Source organism: Perissodus microlepis, chromosome 23 (genome assembly GCF_051167445.1).
Source record: "Perissodus microlepis isolate ML-2025 ecotype Zambia chromosome 23, ASM5116744v1, whole genome shotgun sequence".
NCBI classification, from domain to species: domain Eukaryota; kingdom Metazoa; phylum Chordata; class Actinopteri; order Cichliformes; family Cichlidae; genus Perissodus; species Perissodus microlepis.
In genome coordinates this window covers 6,472,279-6,497,589 of record NC_140482.1, presented here as the reverse complement: position 1 = coordinate 6,497,589, position 25,311 = coordinate 6,472,279, and the positions used below count along the sequence as shown (strand labels likewise).

General features: G+C 40.3%; 2 protein-coding genes across 4 annotated transcripts; one reads left to right on the top strand and one right to left on the bottom strand.

Moving 5' to 3' along the window:
* The first annotated feature begins 37 nt into the window (after positions 1-37).
* On the top strand, positions 38-10,056 carry fastkd2 (FAST kinase domains 2). 3 transcript variants are annotated; one of them, XM_084920798.1, is made up of 12 exons: positions 38-203; positions 450-1,099; positions 1,199-1,302; positions 1,402-1,510; positions 1,729-1,852; positions 3,153-3,292; positions 3,413-3,585; positions 3,866-4,023; positions 4,098-4,334; positions 7,879-7,975; positions 9,481-9,595; positions 9,931-10,056. In XM_084920798.1, exons 2-12 carry the CDS (start codon positions 479-481, stop codon positions 10,054-10,056), a joined length of 2,004 nt encoding a protein of 667 aa, XP_084776924.1. In that variant the 5' UTR covers positions 38-203; positions 450-478. The 3 variants fall into 3 exon arrangements, with proteins under 3 accessions (XP_084776924.1, XP_084776923.1, XP_084776922.1); XM_084920797.1 differs by having other exon boundaries at positions 38-215; XM_084920796.1 differs by having other exon boundaries at positions 38-228.
* Positions 10,057-11,419: 1,363 nt separating this feature from the next.
* On the bottom strand, positions 11,420-14,110 carry LOC146360882 (uncharacterized). The gene is made up of 4 exons (XM_084920799.1): positions 13,773-14,110; positions 12,656-12,961; positions 12,423-12,571; positions 11,420-11,530 (listed from the first exon to the last, which is right to left on the bottom strand). Exons 1-4 carry the CDS (start codon positions 13,861-13,863, stop codon positions 11,420-11,422), a joined length of 657 nt encoding a protein of 218 aa, XP_084776925.1. The 5' UTR covers positions 13,864-14,110.
* Between the last annotated feature and the right edge of the window lie 11,201 nt (positions 14,111-25,311).

Below are 25,311 nucleotides of genomic sequence, written 5' to 3'. Positions count from 1 at the left end.
TTCTACTATCTTGACGGTACATGTTGACGGGGGGGGGACGAATTATGGCGGTGCACACGACGCCTACTAGCATGTGTGAGAAAACTTCAATGGACTGGCCTAGCACTGATGAACTCTGTGGTGTCATGTAGCTGTTTATCTCTTTGCTGAACTACGTTTCTCTCCGATTTTTCACGGTCTGGAAACTACAATGCGTCGCTTCGGTATACGTGTTTGTATGTGTCTAAGGTTAGCATCACTTAGCTAAAAGCAGCTAGTCAATGTTTTCATAACTTGAAGGAGGCAGTTTATTGACCTTGTTGACTTTGTAATTAAGCAGCATTGGTAGCCACGCATAATTTAAGAGCATTTGTGGCTATGAATGTAAAGTGTCAAGCCATTTAATTTGTAAGAGCAGTGGTATTATTTCTAATTTATTTGGCTCTGTCTCTGTTTATTTTTTTCAATAGTTGCTAGCGCTCTGTGTTATTAAAGAACCATGTCTGTATGGGTGACAGAGGAGGTCATGAGACGGGGCCTGCGCTTTTGCAGCCGCGGGTCTCTTTGGCAACACCGCAACTTCCTGTTGTCTGCGCCAATCAAAGACTTGTGTTCTCCAGATAAACAGTTCTTCCACCTTTGGAGCCCAAGACAGAGTCAGACGTGGCTTTCTAGGAGTCCTGTCAGTTCAGTGAGGTTCTATTCACAGGGAGCCAATCATGGAGATGATCTGGAAGATGGGGAGCGTCTTCCCTCTCAACCTGCTGACACAGCATCAGCTGAGAGACAGAGGAAGTCTCCTTTCTTGGAGCTCCTGGAGAGCTGCGGCTCCCCGTCAGACGTGTTAGACCTCACCGGCAAGTACTCGCCCACAGCCCGACAGGTCAGCCACTGCCTGACCCACATGTGGGCCACCACTAAGAAGATGACAGATGAGCAGCGACGCTACGAGCTGCAGCTGATGTTTGAGCATCCCGCTTTTGACCAGCTGCTGCAGAGGGCCATGAAGACTGTGGTGCACATTCACAACGAGGACGTGACTTACTCTCTCCTGAGTGTGGTCAACCTGGGCGTTCCCCAACGTAGCCGAGTGGTCCAGACTTTTCTCCGAACCTGCCAGGTAGACAGTCCACGACCACGTGCACAAATTATTCTTCATCTTAGTGATGTTTTTGTTTTTTTTCTGTGCACTCAAATGTGTCTTCTTGTTCACCAACAGGAGAAACTGAATGACTTTGATGAGAAGAGTCTGTCCATCTTGGCCTCCAGCCTGGAGCAAATGGAGGATGGAGCCAATGTTCGTGCGCTCAAGGAGGGCATGAGGTATGAGATCATGGGAAGAAAAAAAAAGTCTAGCCTCAAAGATGCCTTGTATCATAAAGTCACGTGTTACATTGATTTTTATTTTTTTGTGCGTCTTAGGCTGGTGGTGGAGGCCCGTCTTCCAGGCATAAAGAATGTAATGGCTCTCCAGACCATGATGCGTCTGCTGGGAAAAGATGCCCCAAAGGACCTCAAATGGAAACTAGAGGTTAGTTTTGATCTAATTTGGCATTCTGTCTCGCTGTTTTTAAATATTCTCCACATTTATGACTGAGCCCTTGTGTGCAGCTGCCCTCAGCTGTGCTTTTTGCATGATATTTGCTTACCTGTGTAATGCACGGCTGAATTAACAGACAATCGTTCAAAACTAGTTAATGTTTAAAAACTGCTGTTGCTGAATCTTTTCCGTGTCTGTGCTTCCTCCAGAAAAAGGCCTTATCTATGACAGACCACTTCAGCCTGCCCAACGCCCAATACATGATTTCCACTATGGCCACAATGGGCTTCTTCTCTAAGCCACTGCTGGATGTCTGCAGTAAAAAAATCACGGGTAAATCCTTCTCCACAAGAAAATAATGTCCAGACAGTGTCACCCTGCCCCAGCGTCTAGATGTTGTTGGTGGTGGGAATGAAGCAGATGGGGGCTTGGATGGGGTGTAGGTTACATTAGTGAGAGCCTGAAAGGTGAAGTGACAGAAGAGAACAAACAATTAAAGCACAGGAAACAGGGCGACTGGCTTACAGAAGGTGGACAAGAAAAACTGAACGAAGGATAAAGAATAGATTTGACCGCCTAGGAAAGCAGGCAGATAAGTGAATACAGGTCGTCTTTATTCAACTTGGGTTTTAATCTTTATTTACCTGTAATCAAATTTTCATACATGTTTGAGTGAGACTGAGGCAGGTGGAAAGGTGAAAATGCAAGGAGCTGAGGTAGTGAAGATAGATGAGTTTAAATACTTGTGGTCAGAAAGCAGCAATGGTTGAAAGAGAAGATTTATGAGACAGCAGTGAGACCTGCTATGATGTGTCTCTGACAAAAAGACAGACAGCTGACCTGAAAATGTTAATATCTTCATTTGGAGTGATCAGAATGGACAGGGTTAGAAATGAGCACATCAGAGGGACAGCTCAGGCTGAGCAGTTTGGAGACAAAGCTAGATAGACAAGACTGAGATGATTTGGGCATGTGCAGAGGAGAAACAAAGGATGCTGACGATGGAGCTGCCATACAGGAGACCATTGGTAAGATTCATGTATGCAGTGAAGGAGGACACGCAGAGGGTTGTTGTGACACAGGAGGATGGTAGGGATAGAGTGAGACGGAGGCAGATTATCTGCTGTGGTGGACTATAAAAGGAGCTGATGTGAGAGAAGAAGAGCTGTGATCTACAATAAGATACACTGCTGTAGGTCAATTCAAAATAAAATGCTTAAATATGAGAGAAAGGAACCTGCACCAGTGCCTGGACCAACTTTACAATACAGAAGACGACGATGATGGATAAACCATCCTGCCGGTTTAAAGAAACATCATAAGATAAATTTCTACTCTCGGCCATTAAAGTCAGTGTTTGGAAATGCTTATTAAACAAAACACAGCGTACACTCCGATACATGGGCAAAATTCTTGAAGTCAACATGTTTAAATAGAAAAATATATACCTTCACTTTCCTTAACAGTGATGTCAAATCAGTCTTCATTTGAACCTGCTAATAACCAGAAATAGCCTGTAAATAGGTGATGATTGTAGAAATTACAAGAATTATATTTATTGTGGATTAATTAAAAAAGCGCCTTAAATTAAATTTAACGATTTTCCTTTTCCTACTCCCGACTTCTGTGTTAGAGAACATCCATGGTATCCCCTTCAACAGAATATTTAAATTGCTGCAGTCCTGTAGGGAGCTCCGCTACAGAGACGTTCATCTGCTCACCAGCATTTCGGACTATGTCGCTTCCTCGCTGGACATTTGGACCAACAAACAGGTGACAACTATCTTCTGACCTGCCTTCTTGTCCAAATAGTAAATACGAGGTTTCAGGAGGAGGAACTAAAAACATCACACATGACATTTATTACTGCTCCACTTCTTTCTTTCTGTTTAGCTGCTTCTCTTTCTGTCTGTGTTCGAGAACCTCGTCTTCTGCCCTGCTGCTCTGATGGATGCTTATGCTGACAAAGTGATCGCCAACCCTGACGTCCTAACACTTAAAGACCTGCTCTGTGTCCTCAAGGTGTACTCCTCTCTGAGCTACGATCTGCAGGACAGAAGACAACAGTACGTAAACCATTTGTCTCATCCAAATGTGTCCCTGTGGCTGTAGACATGGAGTAGAGGTTCAGGGAGAACAGTGTGCATGTTTATCCCACATCTGTCAACACCGAGGCCGATCAGCGAACACAGACAGCAGCAGAAGTAGAACGCTAAACGGCTGATCACAGTTGAAAACAGGCACAGCTGTTAGTTTGCTGGTTTTTGAACTGTAAAATAAACACATTTTCCTCGTCTGTGACTGAATTACTGTTGCTTGTCTTTGTTGGGTTTTTTGCTGCTGCAGGTTTCTCGACAGTCTGAGCAGAGTCCTGATCTCCTATTTGCCCAAAATATCTGCGTTTGAGTTGTTGAAGGCTGTTTACTTCCTCTGTCTGTTGGGCCACTTCCCTTACGCACCACTGGAGCAGCTTCTGCAGAGCAGTGTGCTGGAAAAGCTTGCAGGTAAAACAGTTCACTTTGACTGCTCTTGTCTTACACCTGGGTTTGTGGCCTTCACCTGCTTCTTTTCTCCTCAGGTTCGAAGTTTCCAAAGAGCCAGGAGAGAATGTTTCAGACGGTGGACGTGTGCCTGCGTGTTGACCGTCCTCCTCTTCCTCAGCCCCTAACTGTTCCTGCATCAGTCCTGGGAGACCCCACCCCCAGCACTCCATCGGTCAACCCGAGGCTCTTGCTGGACTTGCAGAGTCTGCTGGAGGATCAGGTGCATATGATGCTGCAGGATGGGGTGATGGTGGAGAATTTGTACTTCATAGGTAAGAAAAATTTGAGAAAAGAATTTAAAAAATGAACATTTCAGCAGCATACTGGATACTTGAACTGTCTTGCTATAGAAAAGCTTTTCAAGTGAAAGCAATTTTATTATTATAACATATTGTATCCATAAAGGAAACTCAAAGTATTTGACATACTGTATTAAAATGTTGTGAAAAAGGCAAATGGAAATTTGATGGTGCAAAAAAATAAAACAAACAAACAAAAAAATTACATGTAAGTCTAAAGTGGCAGTTTAATCTAAATGCAGACTTGCTTATTTTTCTTCTATACAGTTTAATCTTTCTAGAGCGGGATGTGAAACTCATTTTACATTGTGGGCCACTTGCAGCCCACTTTGATCCTAAGTAGTCCAGACCATTGAAACTCCCCTTTTTGTTGTTTGAATGAAGTGTAACTACGTTTAATCCCTAAAGAAGAAGTGCAATTTCAAATATACGTGTCAGTTGTTTTACACAATAAAAAAGTACTGCTGTAAAGAAAATCGGGCTTGAATTGTAATAAATAAATGTGTTTTTGTGAATTCAAGGCAGAGGGCATTTCCGACCTCTCTGCCTTGTGTTTGACACAATTTTTCAAAAGTGTTTTTGTATGAAATGGTCACTTTTGGGGATATCATCTTTAGAAAAATCTGTTTTTTCTTGAATATAATGGAACTGATGGGCTCAAAGTGCCTTTATAAAAAAGAAGGCCCAGTGTAATGGCTTGTACCCAGTTTGCTGTTCACTACATAAATTGGTTCCCATTTAAATTTAGATTCTGAATTAAAGCAACAATGTGTCTTTCCAGACAAAATGACCCAATAATGCAAATGATTCTACAGAGCTTATTGTGAGCACTTTACATAGAAACGTCTTCATGCGCCAGCCAGAAGAAACTTGCAGCTCAGCCAAGGACGATGCTGTTAAAGCTGCTGTCCTGAACATTCTCCTGTTCAGCCCATTTCTGTTGCGCTTTTTTCAAGTTTCATTGTTTTTTGTTTTTGCTTTTTTCCCTTGTTTCTGTAGTTTTTTCCATTTCAACTGGGTTTTATTCAACTTCCATTATTGTTTTTCAATATTTCCATTGTGTCTTTTTAACTTTTGTTCTGTTCTTTCTACTTGCGTTGGGTCTTATTCAACCTCTGTTAGTTTTATTCAACTTATTTTAATTTTTGCTATTTTCATTGTTTTTTTTAATTCAAGTTCTCTTGCTTTTTCCTATTTATGTTATTTTTTTTTAAACTTTCATTCTATTCTTCAGACTTCCATTGTGTTCTTTTCAACCTGTTTGTTTTTATTCTATCTATATTGTGTTTATCCTGTTACTATTGTGTTCTGTTCAACTTGTTGTTTTTATTTCTATTTCCATTTCCCTTGCATTTTGTTTAACTTCCATTGTGTTTTTTTCTACTTCATTGTATTTTATTTAGCTTATATTGCTTTTTCTATTTTGGTTGTGTCTTTTTCTACTTACTCTGTGTTAATTAAGCTTTCAATGTTTTAATCCCGTCAACTTCTGTTGGGTTTTTTGGAATTTTTTTGTGGTTTTATTCAATTTCTATTCTGTTTTTCTTACTTCCATTTCATTCAACTGTTGTTGGTTTTTTTTATATTTCTGTTGTCTCTCCCCCCCCCCCCCAATTCCTTCGTTTTATTCTACTTTCGTTTGATTTCTTTTTTAATTCCATTGTGTTTTATTAAACTTCTGTTGTTTTTTTTAATTGCCATAGTGTTGTTTTTTCTATTTCTGTTGTGCCTTTTAAACTTTTGCTGTTCCATTAAGCTTTTATTGTTTTGTTTTTCTACTTCCATTAAATTCTGTTCTGTTTTTCTTATTTCTATTCTGTTTTATTCAACTTTCATTGTATTTTTCTACTTACGTTAGGATTTTCTTTCCACAATTCAATTGTGGGTTTTTCCCTCTATTTTCATTGTTTTTGTCAACTTCAGTTATATTTTTTGCTACTTCTGTTGTGTTTTTCTAATTGACATTCCCAATTTTTCAAATTTGCTCGTTTTTTCTTATTTATGTAGTTTTTTCCCATTTGTATTTGACTTGTTATTTTTTTTCTTAATTCTGTTGTTTGTTTTCTTATTTCCAATCTGTTTTATTCAACTTTTGTTTGATTTTTTTTTTCTACATTTTTTTTCCTACTGTGTTTTATTCAAAATCCATTGTTTTTGTGTTTTTTGTTGTTATCTTTTGGGGGGGGAGGTGGGGGTACTCTTGTCACTTTCCGTTGTGTGTGTTTTTTTTGGGGTTTTTTTTTAACTTGTTTTTGTTTCAGTTTCTGTTATGTGTTATTGAACTTTAACTTTTTTCTGTTTCCATTGTGTTTTGTTCAACATTGTTTTTCAGGTTTTGGTTAAAGGAGGTTTGACCTCTCAGGGCCACCGCAGAGCTCAGCCGTGAACTATGTTAACATCTTATCAGAGAATAGAGTTTTGTTTTAAGACTAATTTTGACCTGACCCATGTCTTTTCGATTTCTGTTGTGTTTTTTGCTTATGCTGTGTTTTATTAGTCTTTTACTGTTTTCTTTTTTACTTCAGTCAACTTTTTTTTTTATTGTTTTGTCTAACTTCTGTTCTGTTTTTTATTCAACTTTCATTGTGGGTTTTTTTTTTTCTAATTTTGTTTTGTTCAACCTCTGTTCTTTTTTTCTTATTTATTTGTAACTTCTGTTGTTTTTATTTCTATTTCTGTTGTGTTTTTTCCATCTTTCATTGTTATGTTGAGCCATGATGATTTCTTAAAAAGCTAAATGTTCAGAATGAGAGCGCTCATACAGAAAAGAATTGCAACTTGAAAATGCAACAAGGTTAGGAGACATTTCTTCTTGAGGCATTACTGCTGTCACTTTAAATCAGATTTCACAGAGTAAGTGGCAGAAAGAAATGAGAAAAGTCATAAAACCCTGAGTTTAAATGGGAGCTGATTTCAGTAGATGGCAGCATAATGGCAAAAACCCATTAGATCATGTCAAGTTTGATGTCAGGGCACCACCAGCTAAGCATTTCCTGCTGATCTAAGAGCCTCAGTAGGCTTTCATTTCATAAATGAGACATTTATAGACGAACAGAAGGCCTTAAATTAACTTCTGTGTGTAAGTGGAAGCCAGTGAAACACAAGAACTGGAGTAAAATTTGACAGAAAAAGGATCCAAACCTTTGAGCAGATGAAATTAAGCAAGACTGAGAAAAACACTGGCTCTTAAAAACAACAGTATGTGGTCTCCTCAGGGCCCAAATTCTTGCAGGTTGTCATTAAAGAAGTGTTTGAAGCAAAACAGCGAGAAACATATTTACAAAGTCTGGGACAGAACTATGTGGCAGAATTCACAAATTCAAAATTCTCTTAAATTTAAAAAACAAAAATAAGAAAACTATTCAATTTGAAAATTTCAGTATCTGACATGTTGGGTTTTTTTTCCATCACACATAAAGCCCTGACTTTTTTGTCACAACCAGCTTCTCTATATTCTCGATTTAACCTGCTTTTGAAACTGTGATGCCAGCAAACGTCTGTGTCTGCTGTCTCCCAGATGCTGCTGTAACCAAACCTACGCCAAACCAAACCTCTGTGTGTGAAGCACGCATCGGTGGAGGGGAAGGGTGTTCTCCAGCAGAGAGCAGTGAGCGGTAAGATATCAGCATGAGCTTGCTGCTGACAGCATCACTGCATGCATGTCTCGAACGCACGTAAAGTCGTGTTTAAGTTCCTCATATTGTTCTTGATTTAATTGTGCTTATGCAACATTTTTTGAAATGAAGGTAGGTGAAGAGGATGTTGGGACTTTTCTGTTCCTCCAGTGTCGGGCACTGACGTAACTATATTGCGTGATAGGTAATATCTGACTGAGCTTGCAGCAAAGCACCATGAATCTCGTTTTCAAACTAAGACAAGCATGTAAAGACCTCATTCAGGCATGCAAAAGCAGTCTTTGAAAGCAAATACATCAAGCAGGAGTGCATGCTTTGTTTGCTCTCTTTGAACACCGTTATGTATTACAGGCGATACTTTACCGCCTCTTTTAAACATATTTCCATTCTTGGCTTTCAGGCACTTCTTTGCAATAAGCAGCTGAAACTGAAAAATATGCGTTGTGGAAAACTTCACCTTCTTAAATTGGACACGTTGTTGGAAAAATGTGTGTAACTACTGTATTCAACATTTTTTACATGGACTACAGACTTTCCTAAAATTGCATGTGTTCAATCATGTAGGATACATGTAGATTAATATTAATATTTTTATTAAAACTTGAAGTTTGAAACTTGAAGTTTAACTTTGCATTGACATTTTTTGTGTTTTTGATATTTTTATGCCCATCTGAACTTCTTTTTTTTTTTTTTTTTTTTTTTAATGTCCATTTTCTTTATGGTGATGCAGGTTTTAATGTCTATTTTTGTTTAGCCCTAAAGGGGGGAGGGGGGTTCCTGAGCTATACTTTATATTCTTCATATTATAGTAAAATAATGTGCAGAATAAGTTTTTAATCTTTTTTTTTTTCCACTGTGTTGCTGCAGCCAAAACCTACTTCCAGTAAAACAGCACAGCTAAAAATAAATTTGTCAAAAGACAGACATAAATAAATAAATAGAAATAAACATAAAAATGTATATAATGAGGGGGTTTACAGGTAGAAGTCTAAGAAATGCATACAGGTTTTTTGGTGCAATGTAAAGGTTATGTGTTATCTGTTTCTGCTGACATAATCGATGTTACTGAAAGTATCAGAGCGTAATCAGAACTATCCAACTGTTATTTATTTCCATACAGCACAGGCACGTTCATTTATTGGAACTGAGTCAAACTATTGATTAAAACTGAATCAGCTCTTTTAAATAAAATTTCGTTGAAATTTTTTGTCTGGACTTTACAGATGGTTTATTTAATCAGTAAAGTAATTAAAGGGAAAAAATAGATGTCAGCATCAATGAAAAGTAAAATCCTAATATCAGATTCATGCTGAGTAAAGCACATAAAGTCAGAAAGAACACATTGATTTTCATCAGTGACAATAAACCCATAATCTTCTCCATCTGTCAGTTTTCAGATTTTTGTCTCCCAGTGATTTTATTCAAATTTTGACCTTTTTTTTCTTTTTGGTAAAGCTGACAAATCATTTCTCTTTATTTCCCAGAATTGCAGTAATGTATGCACCGCAATCTGGTTTTTGTTACGGCACGTCCAATCCCCGTGGTCCGCTGGCTGTGAAGATTCGCCATCTGAAGATCCTGGGATATAACTCTGTCCTGGTGAGACTTTGGCACCTTCAGAAAATAATGTCGCACTCACATTTTTGCACAATCTCTGCTTATTTCACTTCTAAACCTTTTTGCAGCTCATGACTAATGCCTGTGTTTACATATCCAAATCTGCATTACCTGTTTATTAGAATTCAGGTCTCTTATTTCCTATACTTGTATCATATGTTTAAACTACTAAAATTAAGAAGAGAAACTCAAATATTATGTCTTCAGATTTGCTCCCTGTAGATTTTAATGGTAGGTTATTCTCTCTCGATTGTAGTGCAAGTAATGAAAGAAGTATCAGAGTGGATGATTTACATGATCCTAATCCTATTTTCCAGGTAACGGAGCAGGACCTGCAGTCTGTATCCGAGGAAGCTAGGATAGATTTCCTCAGGGAACGGATTTTTCCACAACACCACAGACCCGAAACACAGCCTGATGAAAAGGAGCACCTGCGATCTTAGAGCCAGATGTCAGCGTTAAATGGAAGGAAAGAGGCTAATCATCATGGTGACAGACAGGTTTTGTGGTAGTATTTAAGAAAGAGAAAATATATGAAAGTTTTTAAAATGACTGTTTAGCTTTGGATGCATTTAGCTAAAGAAAGATGAGGGACACGTGAAGAGCAAATACACACTTTGAACGGCCGTTCAAAATTAAGAGTAAAACTCTTTTGTTTCCATTAGTAGATTGTTTCATCTGTGCGCACATAGTAGGACATCATTTTGTATTTTTTTTAATTAAAAAGATGCTGAAAAGAGTTAAAAGTGATTCTCTGGTTGCATGAAAGTAACTTTGCAGATTTCAGATAAGTTTTTACTGAAAACCTGAACTTTTCTGTGCTTACGCCTCCAGTTTTTTTTTAAAGGGTGCCCTTCTTCATAGGAGAATTGAGTGTGTGGGAGGTAAAAAAAAATCTTTTATAGTCAGCATTCGTTTTTAATCATTGCTTAAAGCCCTAAAAATTGTTTCAAGGCCTAACAGAAACTATGTCTATCTCGCTCATGCTTGCGGTAGCTGTTGAGTAAAACCCTGCTACTGAATAAAACCAGTGAAACCCGGTGCGAGCGCCTGCAGTGACTGCACAGAAAGTGCAAGGTGAGCAAGGTAAAGGTGGCGTCCCTTTGAAGCTGCTACATCTGCAGAGTGCACGACGGGTAAAAAAAAAAAGGAAAAACTAAGAGCGAGGAAGGCAGGAAATTGTGCACGTTGTTATTGTTTCAAGTATCTGGCTTTCATCAGCCCCGGCGATATCAGCTCTTTGAGAGAGATGTAAAAGTAAGAGCTCGCTGAAGTGAAAGAGAAGTCAAACACTTTAATAACAGCTCGCATGACATTTAGATTCTTGATGCTGCGGTTTTGTGAGTTATCTTTAACAGATTGAGCGTCCATACTATAGCACATTGATTTATGCTTCAAATGTGGTTAAGTCCCCTCAATCAGACACCACCTTCTGTTTCGACCACAAAGATAGGGGTTCCCAATTACGTGTGTGTGTGTGTGTGTGTGTGTGTGTGTGTGTGTGTGTGTGTGAGTGAGAAAAAGAGAGACAGGCAGACTTAGTAACTGAAACAGGAAGTGAGCAAAACCAGAAACCCAGGGTGTGTGTGTTGTTTTTTTTTTTTTTAGTTTTAATACAGCCATTGCTTTAAAGAAAAATGCTACTTTTGCTGTGTAGGTACAGATTTACTACAGTGTTGACAACAAAATATGAAAACACAAAAAACAAACCTCACAATTATGTGTTTGACAAAAATAAGCTACAGCGAGGACAGCCTGAATGTTTAGGTCTAAACTAAAGCTGTGCAAAATGATCCGATGAAGTCATTAGAAGTGTCTTTGTATATTCTGAAGACCTTTTTTCTTCTTGCGGTCCCTGGGCGCTCTGGGTTTTGTGTTCATGTAGTCACTCTGGTTTTCTGTGTTCTTCAACTTGAGCTGCAAGACACGTGAAGAGAGATGAGCAACTGTCTCAGAGACGGAAAGGGAAACGAATGTCATACCATGTTAATGGAGAACACCTTCAATTTGAACATTTTAAACGAAAAACAAAATAAAATCTTCATACTATGCAGGGGGGGAGGGTTGTGCCTTTTTTCCTAAAATCTGACAAAAAATAGTCAATTCTAAAATGTACAAAAGGCTTAGGATTTGTCTATTGGCTGGATAGAAATGTGTAAAACTAACAAGAACACAAAATGTTTCTCTTACAGTTGATAAAAGACGATAAATGTTGAACATTAAATAAATATGCCAAGGTTATCAGACCGTATCAGCCCTAACAAGGCGTTGCCACAGTGAAAAGCTCTGCGTATTTGATTTGGCAGAATTTTATGATTGATATCTTTCCTGACCCAAATACCGAGGGATTTGGTTCTCCTCCCAGTCTTTTGTGTGTTAGGTGAATATAACACACATGGATCTGCCGTTGCAGATACATCAAAATCAATGTATTTTTTTTCTCTGACACAAAAAAATCTACTTGTTTTTGTCTCTTTAAAACAAACACTTATGAAATAGTCATTTAGAAATAGTGTTACATGATAGTTCATCCCCTGCAACACCTGCAGCGCTGTCTGCAGCACATGTAGCAGAGTAGCATCGGAGCAGATTCAAATGGGTCATCAGTGTTTGTGCGTAGCAGACTAGTAAACCTCAATGTTTCCTTGTTTTGGCGTTGCTGTTGTGTATATTTACATGTAAAGAAAGTACATATTCACTCATAAACTTGCAGTATTGGCCAGGCTTCAGTAAACATTAAGATAATTTGCTACAAACGACTGTTTTGAGCTCTATTTTTTCTCTTCCTTGTGGATCAAGGATATCTTACCCAGTTAAACAGTGCAATGATGGTGACTGTTACACCGTAGATACTGACAATTGCAATCACCATTATCCAAATCCATGGAAATTCTTGGCATGTGTTTGGTGCGACTCCTGTGGGATTGCGTGGGGGTTTCGGGCACTGGTGAGGGAATTCTGCAAGAAGCATATTCAGGAAGTGTTTAGTGTACTGCACTGTGAATTACAGACTGTTTAAAACCTTTTTTAGGACTCTTTTACCTATTACAAGCACAGGATCGCCATCGTCTTTCGTAAGAGGAGGAGGGTACGTCTTTGTGATGTTGCATCTGTACAGTCCTCTGATATTGTGTCCTAATTTGACTGTGAAAAACCAATGTGATCCATTTGTGTGCAGTTCCACAGCATCCCACTTCATCCCAGTGCAATTACTTGTCTGTTTGCACGTATGGTTGTAAATCATGTCTTTATCTTTCAGAAGGTAAAACGAAATTTCTTCATCCTTGGGCAGTATCAACGGGCACATTACAGTCACGTTGTCATTTGGAGAGTCATGAAGCGTCAATCCTGGAGAGACAATTGTGAGAATTTGTGTGATCATAAATGCCTGTTACACGTGGCATGTTATACTTTTAAAAAAAAGTCATTTGTTTGCTTTTTTTTCCAAAAGTTAACTTGATCTAAGGCTTGGAAAAGTACCGCCAGTAACCAGCACCAAACGCTTGGCAGGGGAAACGGCTTCATAGAGCCAGAGCTCCTGCAAAGATTCAGACATTTGCATTTAATTCCCCTTACTGAAATTCAGGCTTTGAAACCAGTCATTTCAGAGCAGCTCCTCCCCCGCATGGAATTTGTTTGATATCAGCACATTTACCTCTTTCGGCCAAACTCACATTTCACATGAAAAACAAGATGTGTGATACAAATGGCAGACTTGAGTCAGACGCACATTTAGCACTGTAACACATGAACCACATGCAGTTTTGGTGACGTATCCATCTATTGCATGGATATATGTTGAAACACGCTTTCTGAACTACGGCATTTGTCGATTTAAGGACGATCTCGGGCGCCACACGGATAAATGTGTGTGTTGTTTTTAAATTTAACCCCTATGTGTTTTATGTGTCTTAACCACAAAACAAAACAAACTCGAGAGCAGCTGAAATCTCAAGCCAGGATACGTACTTACACAACTGATGTAGTTCAGTAATCTAAAGGCATTAAATACTCAAGTACTACTGCGGTACTCATTAGAGTTTGAACCTCAGTGTTTACAAATGAAAACAAGCAGTTTTGTTGTCCCTACGTATGCACAGATCAACCTGCAATAATTAATAATAATGCTAATGGTGTAATCATAATAAAGTCCGCTTACCGCTCCAATCACACTTGGAGTCACTTTGATCCTGAGCACCATGCGATGACTTGCAAACCAGAAGGCACATGAACATCCATGAAATCCTCATTTTCTGCAGCAAGGGCGGTAATTTGCCTCCAGTAGAATGATGCCCCCAGGGCTTCCCCTCATCACCTAAAACCTCCGAGCTCCTCCAAGCGAACCTGCACAAAAAAAAATCTGATCCGTTACTCCGATAACATCACGCACGTGTTCTTTTGACTGTAATGCCTTCTATCCTCTCTGCTTCTGACTAAAAACACTCCCACACAGTGCAGCAGTGACTGAGGCTCACAAACACACCCTCTCTTGACAGAAAACATCCTGTGGCGAAAAAAAAGAAAAAAAACCCGCCTCCTCCACTGAAGTTTCTGCTGTTTCCCAGACCTTTTATGCCATCAGCGTGCTTAACTTTAGTTTTGTTGGTCATGTAGAGCGATAAAAACTCAGGTTTTGTGTTTTAAACAATAACATGGAACGGGTGTTAACATTAACATCTGATCTGTAGTAGGGTAATAAGACTTGTGCTGCTCCTCTTGTGAAGGTGGAGCGTTCAATAGTGCGATGACCTTGTTTCGCCTGAGAAAATTTACTGAACAGGATTTTTTTAAAAGATTAAAATGCACTGGCAGGTACTGAAGTGGTTCGTGTGAGAGCCAAAGTGTGATTACAGGAAAGGCTGACTGGCAGAGAAAAAGGCACTTAGGAGAAGTCTGTACACTGTATGAGTCACAGTCGGTGTATGGCACAGTCAGTGACACAGTTACTGTTTTAAGGAGGGAAAAAAACATGTGAATGTGCTGTGCCATACAGGTTTCTTGTCAGTACATTGTAACTGTTTCCCAAGAGGGATTACCAAGACTTGAGATTAAAAATTTTAAAAAGCCGCACATCCACAGAAGCTGTAATTTAGGTGCAATGTATTCTCTTGTCCACTAGATGGCCACATAACATTTAAATCCGACCCCAATCTTCTTCCAGCGTAACAGGTTATGGGAAATAGTTATTAAATTGCTTTTCTTTTTGTATATGCAGATAAGCATAGCTTCTAGGCATTAATAGGCGTGAATGGCACAATGGTAACTATTTATTTTGTTTGCTGACACATTCACATGGGACAATATTCACATGAATTAGGAATTTTAACTCAAAAGATGACTGAGAGGCTGGAAGGGTGGACGGATTGGGAATGTAATGCATCCATATGGATAAAAATAATCCCCTAATCTGGAACATGCCCCCTATGTCTGATGGTGGTGGTCGTGGCGGCTTTAGGTGGGTACAATTAAATCGGTGCATTGTGGCCGCCTCAGACTTTTAGATGTTTCACCTGAATTTCTCTTCAGACGCACTGAAAAGCGTAATTATTTTATTATTATTATATTTATTATTCGTATCATCATTATTATTATTATTTAATAGCTCTTGAATGCTGATGTTGCCTTTACAATCTGTAAATAATAATACTTTAGCGACCGACCCTGGAAAAGCAAAACAGTATAGGCTGTCATTTTTATTTATTTATTTTTAATTTAGGGGCAAATAATAACTTTACATTGAAGAATTAAGCATAAAACCATGCTTATTGGCCAAACAGGGAAGCTTATCGTTTCTCCTTTCATCTGCCTTTTAGCTATGCCATTCCTCGTCATCTCTAATCCACAATATTCCCGGCAGATCCTGAAGGCAACGCTGGATCCTGGGCTGGACAGGAAACGACGGAGACGCGCAGCGTGTCTCCGGCTGAGAAGAATGGAAAAAGGGGATAGAGTAGTGGACTCTGTGTGTTCGTGTAGACGAGGGCAACGCGTGGAAAAAAAGATGAGGATAATGGGCAGAATTTAAATAGATTTTATTTAAAAATAGATAAATACACATATCAGGAGTTTCCCCTCTCGCTGTGGACGTTTACTCCCATTGGAGCGCAGACCAGAGGAGAGGAGCCTCTTTGTGAATCCTGTTTCACTGTAAGTGGATTTTTTTTTCCCACCTCACTACTCTGGCATTTTAAAAAATATATCCCCCTCCACTTCCTTCACTTCTAACTTATTAACTTATACAGAGAAAATGTCAACCATGGTAGGGAATAAAAAAACCTAAATGTCAGTTAATGTTTCCAGCCCATCCTAGACTGTATCCTCAGGGAAAGGGAACGGACACACTTCTTTAAAAGATGAACCGCTAGATATTGGGAAAGAAGACATTCACTTGTGAATGCGTCGTTAGCTGTTTGTTAAAGTGTTTGTTGTGGTAGGGCGTTTGTTTGAATGGGAGGGGGGAGGTTTGTGTGCCCCCCCCTTTATGCGGCCATTGAACGCTGCTTTTCTTGGGGAGGAAGGGTGTGCGGCGTTTGCGCCGACTGGGAAAAGAGCCGCATTTTTTTTTTTTTTTTTTTTTTTTTTAAATGGGAGTGCCAGCTGAACACGAGCCCGTTACTGGTGTGATGTTTTGTTGCCAAAGCTGAACCCTGCGCCTCTGTCGTGGACGTCTACAGGTATTTCCAGCCTCATTTTCATCCTCTGCCTTCAGCTGAACAGAAAGATGTGTGGCTAGTCTCCACCCTGTTTAGCGGGGAGGAGGCTACAATGGCCGATGGTATTGTCGCGCTAATGTTTTTATCTTCTTTTTTTCCCTAATGAAATACGATAGTTTATATCCCTAAAATCAGGTAAAATGAGGGGGAGAGGTGTGTTATTGTTGCTGGTTTCAGCCCATTGTCGCCTGCCTCCCCACTGCAGCTCATGGGCACAGCTTTAATTCCCTTTGTTGGGTGACGCCGCCGGCAGCAGATTGGATAAAACATGCAGCCAGTTTGACCAGTGGCTATCGCCAGTTTTATGCTAGCATCCACCTTAGCTAGTGGACACCTTGGTGGGGGGGTGGGGTGAAGGAAAAAAAAAAAACTAGCACTGTTCGTGGAGTCTTAGTTGAAGTCTGTGGGAAAAGTTAAAGCTCAGACACATGTTGTGCTTACACTAATTTAGCTTCATAACAAGCCTTTTCGCACGCATGGCTTTGAATTTTTACTCTTACAATTAGCTTGCAGCCAGATGCTAATAGTGCAAAGATAATGAACCGGCGTTGACTGGGAAGGTTCAAAGGTCATTGGCAGAGGCTGGCTGGCAGACGTATGCCTTTTTCTTTTCTTTTTTTTTTTTAAAAAAAAGCATGTTATTTATATTACCAAAGCCAATTGAGGACAGCTTTTTTCCCTTATTTTTTTTCTGAACACACAACAAAAACAAGCAGCATTTCTCTTTTCCAAAATGAGCCACTAAAGCATCCCCCCGACAGTCTTTATTCCCCACAGTGGCTTTATAATAGACCGTTTGTGTCCTTAAGGCACGCCTGATTTGCATCCACAAAGCACTAGACTGGAAGTACTATTATTCCGGGCATTGAGACAGTGCAGCAACAATGCAGGCCGTTTGCTTACAGTGCAGTCAATGAGTTGAAAATAACTACTGGACTTCTGGTTTCTCGCTGTCAGGCACATGCCTTTAAGGATGGGGATTTTTGGCAGCAGACCAGAGTCAAATTTCACTCCCTTGTCATGTCAGTGACATAAAAGCAGTCCTGAAATGAATGATGTCCAAAACACATCTGGAAAACCCAGCATATTCCTTTGGGCAGTTCAACTGAGGCTCTGTTTCCTGTTATGAATGTGCTTCTGGAGAACTTAATTATCAGCTGGCTATGTAAAATGAAAGGCCCAAAAGATATTTGTTCTGTTGTTTTGGATGTTTTGGGTGGCCAGCCACATTTTTTTTTATAGCTGCAGCAAAAAACATACACAACCTGTTTAATTCAGTGTCATTATTCATGTCAAAGTCATAACTAAAAACAAAAGGTGTTCTAACACAAAGGCTTGTGTCAAGAGAAAATGAATGCAGACTTTCATGTTGTACTATGAGATGGTAAACTTGCTTCCAAAGCCACAGTGTATTGGCAGTATGGCATACTGCTTAGTAATAATAAAAAAAAAAAAACACCAGTTGTGGATTAAATTTTAAACCATGTTTTAAGGTACTGTGTCATTTTACTATCCTTGTTTTAAAGCATTTTTTTCTTTAACTGCAGTGCAAGCTTTCTTTTTGGAGAAAAACAGGACATAGTGAGAGAGAAGGTTATATTTTAGAAAAACCATCAGCTTCCAACAAAAATATAGAACATAAAACACGTTTTCTTATTGGTCCATGCTGTCTTGTTTTGCCAAAGATGAAGGGGGGGGGACCTCTTATGTTTTTCCCCTGCTGCCCCTCTGCTGCTTTTCAGCCTTTTTTATTTTTTGCTTGATTTCCCCAGGATATAGTTGATTAGATGGGAATAACAGTTGTCAAAGAAAATTCAGGCTTGAGGATTGATCTCCAGAGACGGGAAAGTTTTGAAAGCTATTCTTGGCGTGTATGTGTGTGTTACCATCTCTTGCATGCTCGTCCATCTGTCTGTCAGCACTTTTCTGGCTCTGTCGTGCAAGCTGCGACTGCATCCACCCGTGTCCCCGAGCAGGAAACTTCCCTGCACGAAAGCTCAAAGATGGTGTAAGTTTACCCAGGTTGTGTTACAGCCGCAGGTGTAAGTGGGTAATGGAGGGTCGGGCGGGGTGGATGCCACTTCAAACGTATCTTTCAGCTGACCCTGATGGAGAGCTGGAGGGGAAGACTGTAACCCGATGTAACCACGCCAGTAAGAGGCACCGCTGCTCGGGTTGGACAGCCCAGAGTAAACTTGAAAAGGCCACCAGCTGCATCGGAGACTTGCCCAATGATCCCAGCAGGATGCCTTGTTGTGGGTGTGTTGCATTTGAGTGAATACGCAGAAGGAGAAAGTGTGTAGGTCTCATTCCACTTGGGTGTGTCCCCCCTCCTTGTTGCAGGCACGTGGGCTTAGCCTCTATAGGGCCTTGTTCTGGTAACATTTTGCTGACCTTTGGTGACAGCTGCCCCTTCCATTTGCAGACAAAGACAAATGGCTAGCCAGCCTGTCTGCAGCCTGCAAACACTCTGCTGTTCCAGATAGCAAGAGGCTGTGCCTGTTAGCCTTTATATAAATGTAGAGACTTGTGTCAGTGCTTTCTTTGGCTGGAAATCAACTGAGATTCTGATCATATTTTCTTTTGTCGATTGTTTTTTATTCTCTTACATGGAAATTGATTACAAGGCTTTGCATGCTTTAAAACAAACATAGACTCTTACTATCTCAAAGCTCAGCACTCAGCTGTTGTAGCCCACCTGTGCTACAGCAGCACATAGACAGTGCAGCCTGCTCCCTGTATGCTGTACTACTGATTGGAGTAGGCAGAAGGAGGGCATCAGCCTCTCCTCCTGCTCTCCTCTCGGGCAGTGCGTGGTCTTGGTCCTCGTTCGGCAGCTCAAGTGCACAGACAAAATACACAGCTATAATTGACCTACAGTCGTATCTCTTTTCCATGTTAGGTCTTATCTGTGCTAATGGATGAGTGCAGTATCACGAGTATGCATTTTTAGTACGGGTCAGTTCTGGTGGGATTTCAGCTCTTAAAGGAAAAGCCCACTCTGAGGCACTGAAACTCACGCTATATTCCATCAATCACAAGTCAACGAAGCAGCAGCTTGATTTATCTTAACCGAACTTTGTATTTGAACTGACGATGCCTTTTCTGAGGAAACACTTGGACCCCTTCACTTATTGCAGGGGGAGGGGGCTTCAGTAAGTCATGATGTGTTTTGCTTTGTAACTGTCGATGTGTTTGGCAAGACTGTGGCTGTTCCTGAGGCCAAAGCATGTCAGCGTGTGATGTTGACAAGTTTGTTGTAAATCCTGCATCAGATCTTTTTTCTCAAATGTTTTTTAATCTATATGGCAGATTTTAGATTTTTGAAACCATTGTTATTTATAGCCAAGTAGGCAAAAAGGGTAAGTGTCCTGGGATTGTTAAAAAAAGATTGCATTGCATTATTCGATAAGTGGGCAGATGCTTGCCAACTTTTGTTGTTTCAAAGGGCAAGTCACTGAGACCATGCTACTCTGGTTAGTCTATATAACTACTTAGTCTTTATGGTCACAGAGCCTCTTTCCTGACCTATTTCCGATATTTCATCTGCTCTGCTATGATACGTGTTTAGCCTTTTGTATCCTTCAGTCATTAATTGTCTCTTTGTTGTTGCCTCTTTTACTGTACAATTTGTTTAAGCAGCTTATGCAGCTATTAATCACTATGACTTTGACAATGGCAGGTGGCTGATTCTCACAGCTGGGTGGCTGGTGACGACCCCGCCTCCCCTCTTAACTGTACTGCAGATGGTTTATTTCACTGCTTTGTTAACTTTATGTTGCATTGTGTAATGGAGGGGGGGGGGGACCATTTGGGGTGGAACTTGTTTGATATTTTTCACATTCTGCAACCGATTGCAACTTGTGGTGATTAAATGGTTGCCCAGAGCTTGAGGGTGTTGGACACGTGTATTGCTGTATTATCAGAAACAAATTGCTTGTAATTGCCAACTTGACACCATTCAACGACAGACTGATATCAGATCCATCTTATGGCAACATTTATGGCAGGTTTTAGTGAGAGAAATTCATCTTATTGATTAAAAGAGATATTGACAAAGTTTAACTTTGAGCACATATCTAGCAGTTTAAAAAAGATAATAAATCACAATATATCTTACTGCAATACTCTCTGCAAAATGCTGTCACAAATATATTGTATCGAGAGTGAAGTAGTGTGATAATATCGTATCGTAGGGTGATTCCAAAGGCCACAACAGTCACGGGACTGTTTGATGGATGAGATGGCTGGTCTGTGTGGATGGACAGCCTTTAGAAGTTCACAATGCCTCTTAGACAAGAAGACAACAAAAAATGCTTCAGACGAGCAGGAGTAGTATGAATACTGTGCAAAGTGCAGACTTGGAGTGACGTATGATCTGTCTGCCCTAAAAATTACATATGGAAGGAGAAGGTGGATTTATTTCCTGCTCAGTGCATGTGAAAGCAATTCACAATTTTGCAACTGAATTAAATTAAACGGTTGAATCTTTTAGCAGCGGCCCCCGGCCATGATTTCTAGCCTGGGATAAACATCAGCAGAGCCATTCAGTGTTTCCTCTCTGCTCCCCATCTGATCAGAGTTCACTTGGTTCTCATGAAGCTGTGACAGCAGCGTGCGTGTCCTCGTGGTCACGTGCATGCAGGCTTGATGTGTTTGTTTGCATTCTAGCTGATAACTGTTCAGCATAGATGTGGTTTGAGAGGTTTGAAGCATCGCACGCAAATGCAAACAAATTTCATCTGCACTGTGTCCCTTCACCCACTGTGAAATGCCTTCCTTTTGGGCCTGAAATGTTTAGATTGCCTCTGTTTGGAGGAGCGCACGCCTGCTTGTTGCTTTCTAACCATCGACCTCCGGGTTACATACCAGGGAAATCCACTGAGGATCTGGGTTTATTTACCACTTTGAAAACACTAACAATATTGCCATTATAAGACTGTCAGAGAAAACCAAGGATGTAGTTACAGCAAATACAGTGTTCTTTCTTGGAGTCTCCTTTGGGAGGTAAAGGATGGCTTTGCATTGTGATGGAGTGTCAGATTTGTGTGTATGGTTACAGTGGCAGTTGTGGTATGTCTGAAGCATTGGAAAAAAACGAAATCTTGCTGCAAATAGAAAATATATTCCAAACTCAGGCATGCACGCGATTTAATTTGTCATCCACTTGAGCTCCAAATAGTATTCTGCTCCAAACACACACTGTTAAAATCTGATAAGATGGTTTCATATTAAAAGAAAATGCAAACTCGTTGCCTCAGAATTATTAAATAACAGCAACACCGCACACCCAAGGGAGACAGAGAGGTGGACAGTTGAGATCTTGTTGCTTAATGATGTTTTAGTATAAAAGAACGTACTTTGCATTTACCAGGGGGCATGCATCAAATAACATTTAACTTTATTTAAATACACCCCTGAATCACTTAAATATCTTAATTGAATTGAAGTTTATTTATAGACCACGTTTCACACACATGTACTCACAAAGTGCTGTAGAATTAAAATAATAATTTAGGAATAATAACATTAAAATGTAACAGAAAATCAGAATAGAGTTGATAGCAATAAAAAACTTAAATGCATGTAGATTGATATCAGATGAGCAAGTAAAATAGTTTCTGAGCTTTGTGACATCGCGTGTTATCCTGCTAGAAGCAGCTGTAAGAAGATGAATGCACTGTGGTAATAAAGGGATGGACTTGGTCAGCAGCAGCACTCAGGTAGGTTATGATGCTTAAATGATCCTCAGCTGCTACAGGGCCCCAAAATGTGTGAAAAAATATCCCCTACACCAATATACTGTCACCTTCAGCCTGAACTGTTGATACAAGCCAGGATGGATCCGTTGTTTATGCCAAATTCTGACCCTATCGTCTGAGTGTCTCTGTAGAAATCAACTCATTCGACCAGGCTACGTTTTATTTCATTGTCCAGTTTTGGTGAGCCTGTGTAAACTGTAGCCTCAGTTTCCTGCTCTTAGCTGACAGGAGTGGCACCCAGTGTGCTCTTCTGTTGCTTTAGCCCATCTGCTTCAAAGCTGAACACGTTGTGAGTTTAGACGCTCTTCTGCTTACCTTGATTATAGCAAGTGACATAAATTTTCAGCCAGAGAACTGGCACTCACTGGGTATTTGTTTTCAGTTTATGAAACATTCAGACTAGTCTGTCTGGCATCAACTACTATGGTCAAACCCAGTTAAATTACCTTTCTTCCTCATTCTGTTGCAGAGTTTTAACTTCAGCAGGGCATCTTCACCATGTCCACATGCCTAAATGCATTCAGCTGCTACCATGTGATTGGCCAATTAGCTATTTGCATTAACAAGCAGTTGAACAGGTTTACCTGACAAAGTGGTTGCATAGACTTGGAAAGTATCACTATGAATAGCTTAATTAGTTTTTAGAAAGTTTTGCAATATTTACATTTGGTGTTAAGAGACCATAAACTCAGGTTGTCTTCTGTTCCTGTGACCCATACACCGCACGAGTACAAGAACAATGGGTTTATAATAATTGTGAACATTTGGTGGCCTGTTGCTAAGCTGAACTCTCACAAACATTAAAACTGCAGTACAAATCCTGAGAAATCAAAGTCTAAACACAACATAAATAACATCACGATTACAGCACTACTAAATTATAAATTTAAAGTTAAACATTAACAGACTCACAAGTCTCTGCTCTTGCAGAAGAGTTCTGTACAGTCAGGCAAAAGTTATTAAACGAAACATGTATTTACAGCTAAGCTGCTCAGTTTGTGGGCAAAAAGTTCACATAGGCATTAGTTAAGTGGAACCCACTAGTTTATATTATGTAAGGATATTGTTTGCATTGCATACAGTAAAAGCAGAAACAGATGCATCCCTACATTATTGAAATGCTCCAACTCTTTCAAGTGTTTCTGTTCAAGCAGCAAACAAGCAGCGCAGCAAAAACCGGGGCTTAAAAGTCCTGCTTTACCATTAAATATGCACTGTAGCCTATTTTCCCTTCTCAGATGTTGTAGCTACACCCTCCTCCGTAATCATGAAAGTTACCCCAGCTCATGTCTTTTTAGTAAGTAACTACTCTCTGCAAGTGGTACTTACAAAAGGACTGGAAAGCAGCCTGTCCTTGTCTCATTGCCACAGGGCTCACCACACATCCCCGTGACACTTACTTCACAATTATACAGGCTGCCAAAAAGACTTTGGGAAGTCAAAGAAACACCTGTGAGGAAGAGAGTTAAGGGAGAGAAGTAGCATATGGAGGAAGAAGACAGATGAGAGGGGTTCATGAGAACCTATAAAATATTGTTCAGTGGAGCTGATGTCATATGAAATACAACAGCCTGGAAACACTGAGGTCAGTCTTCCTATCCTCGCGTCCTTTGCCAATGTCTGGAAGTCACTTTTTCACAACGCTTGGCTTCAGTTTCTGCATTACTGTACCGACTGATCTTGGCAGGCTGCTCCATTTTTTCCTCCTTTTTTTTGTGCGTGTTAACATCAGGGTTCATGTAGGACACTGAAGGAATCTAGAGTTTCAGTTAGTAACTGCAGTGACCTACAGCTACAGCGCAGTGAGTGAAAACAGCCGTGCTCTGTGCGGTAAAAGTGGATTGACACATTTTTCTGAGAGAATCCCCGGACGGTTAGTCAAACCTACAGGCTTAATCTCACAAAATAACGTGTGTGTGTGGGTGCTTGTGTGACTGCCTCTTGACAAATCGCATTCACTAATACCCCGGCAGCTCAGCAAGCGCCTATTGACTGCATCTCTGGGTTAAATTCGTGGCTGAGTAGCTTGCTAATCTCTCTCTGCTCCGTTGATCTTCACTCTCTAGAGAGTCCTGATTATTTTGACCCACGTGCCACACAGTCAACCATGTTCAGTGTATGAGTCGAGAGCTGCCCCTGAGATTGTCACCGCAACATGCCTTTGGGGCGACAGGGAGGGTCACTGTCATGTTTGATTTGTCAGCTTCACCCCTCACTGCTTTTTGGTGATCCCCATCAAGAGATTATTCAGATGAAATGGTGTAAATAAGAAGTGAGATTTTAGGCTTTAAGCTGATCAGCTGTGATCAAGCTGTGCTAATGATGAAGTCTGAGAGCTCGACACACGGATTTGTTTGCACTTAAATGACAAGTGTGCAAAAAACGCTTTGAAACAAAGGACCATTTTGATCCAGCTGTGCGCTAACACAAGAGGCATTTCATCATGTAATTCTGTATGTGTGTGAGTGTTACATTACATTTGCCAATAAACCCTGTCGGCAGCTAGCCAGCTGGTGGGACCTCCATCAGATCCCAGTGGCCATCGTGGGAACATTCCTGACGCAGCGTTATTCCATAATTCCCACCATGTGTGGTTTTTCCAGAGCCCAGTGCTCACTGCATGGGCCGTGGAGAATCCCACAGAGGAGAGGAGATCAGCTCCTTGTAATTGCAACCAGACTTGGCCGTGTGTGAGTGGGTATTGCTAAAGAAGCCTGTGAGTGATAGTAACCACTGGGAAAAGCTGCTAAGCAGGGCAGGTTGTGTTTCTAGCTTCAGTAGAGTCTTGGTGCCATAATTTGAATAAGGATTTAGCTGTTTAAATAGAAAAAGTAAAATTAGGGACCCACATGGGTAGTATTTTAATATTAGAAAGCAGTCTTCCCAGCGCCCTGTACTGACAGTAAAAGGGTGATATGAATAGAGTTTTGAAGGTAGTAAGAAGGTAATTTGAGGGTTTTTTTTCTTTCCCAGCCTCGGCTGACATAAAAGTTGTAATTTTAGTCCTGACCCACTGAGGAGGTCATGCTGGCCTCTGCGCAAGAAGGAAAGCAGCTACTTCTCAGAATTGCACTTGACTTGGTATAACTGCATTGCATTGATCATTACTAATGCCTTCCCGGTGAGAATCAGCTTTGGATCAAACCATGAAAGCAGCTGATTAATTGATTGTTCATCTGCCCTCACAAGAACGCATCTGCTCTCTTGTTTTGAGAGCAGATGA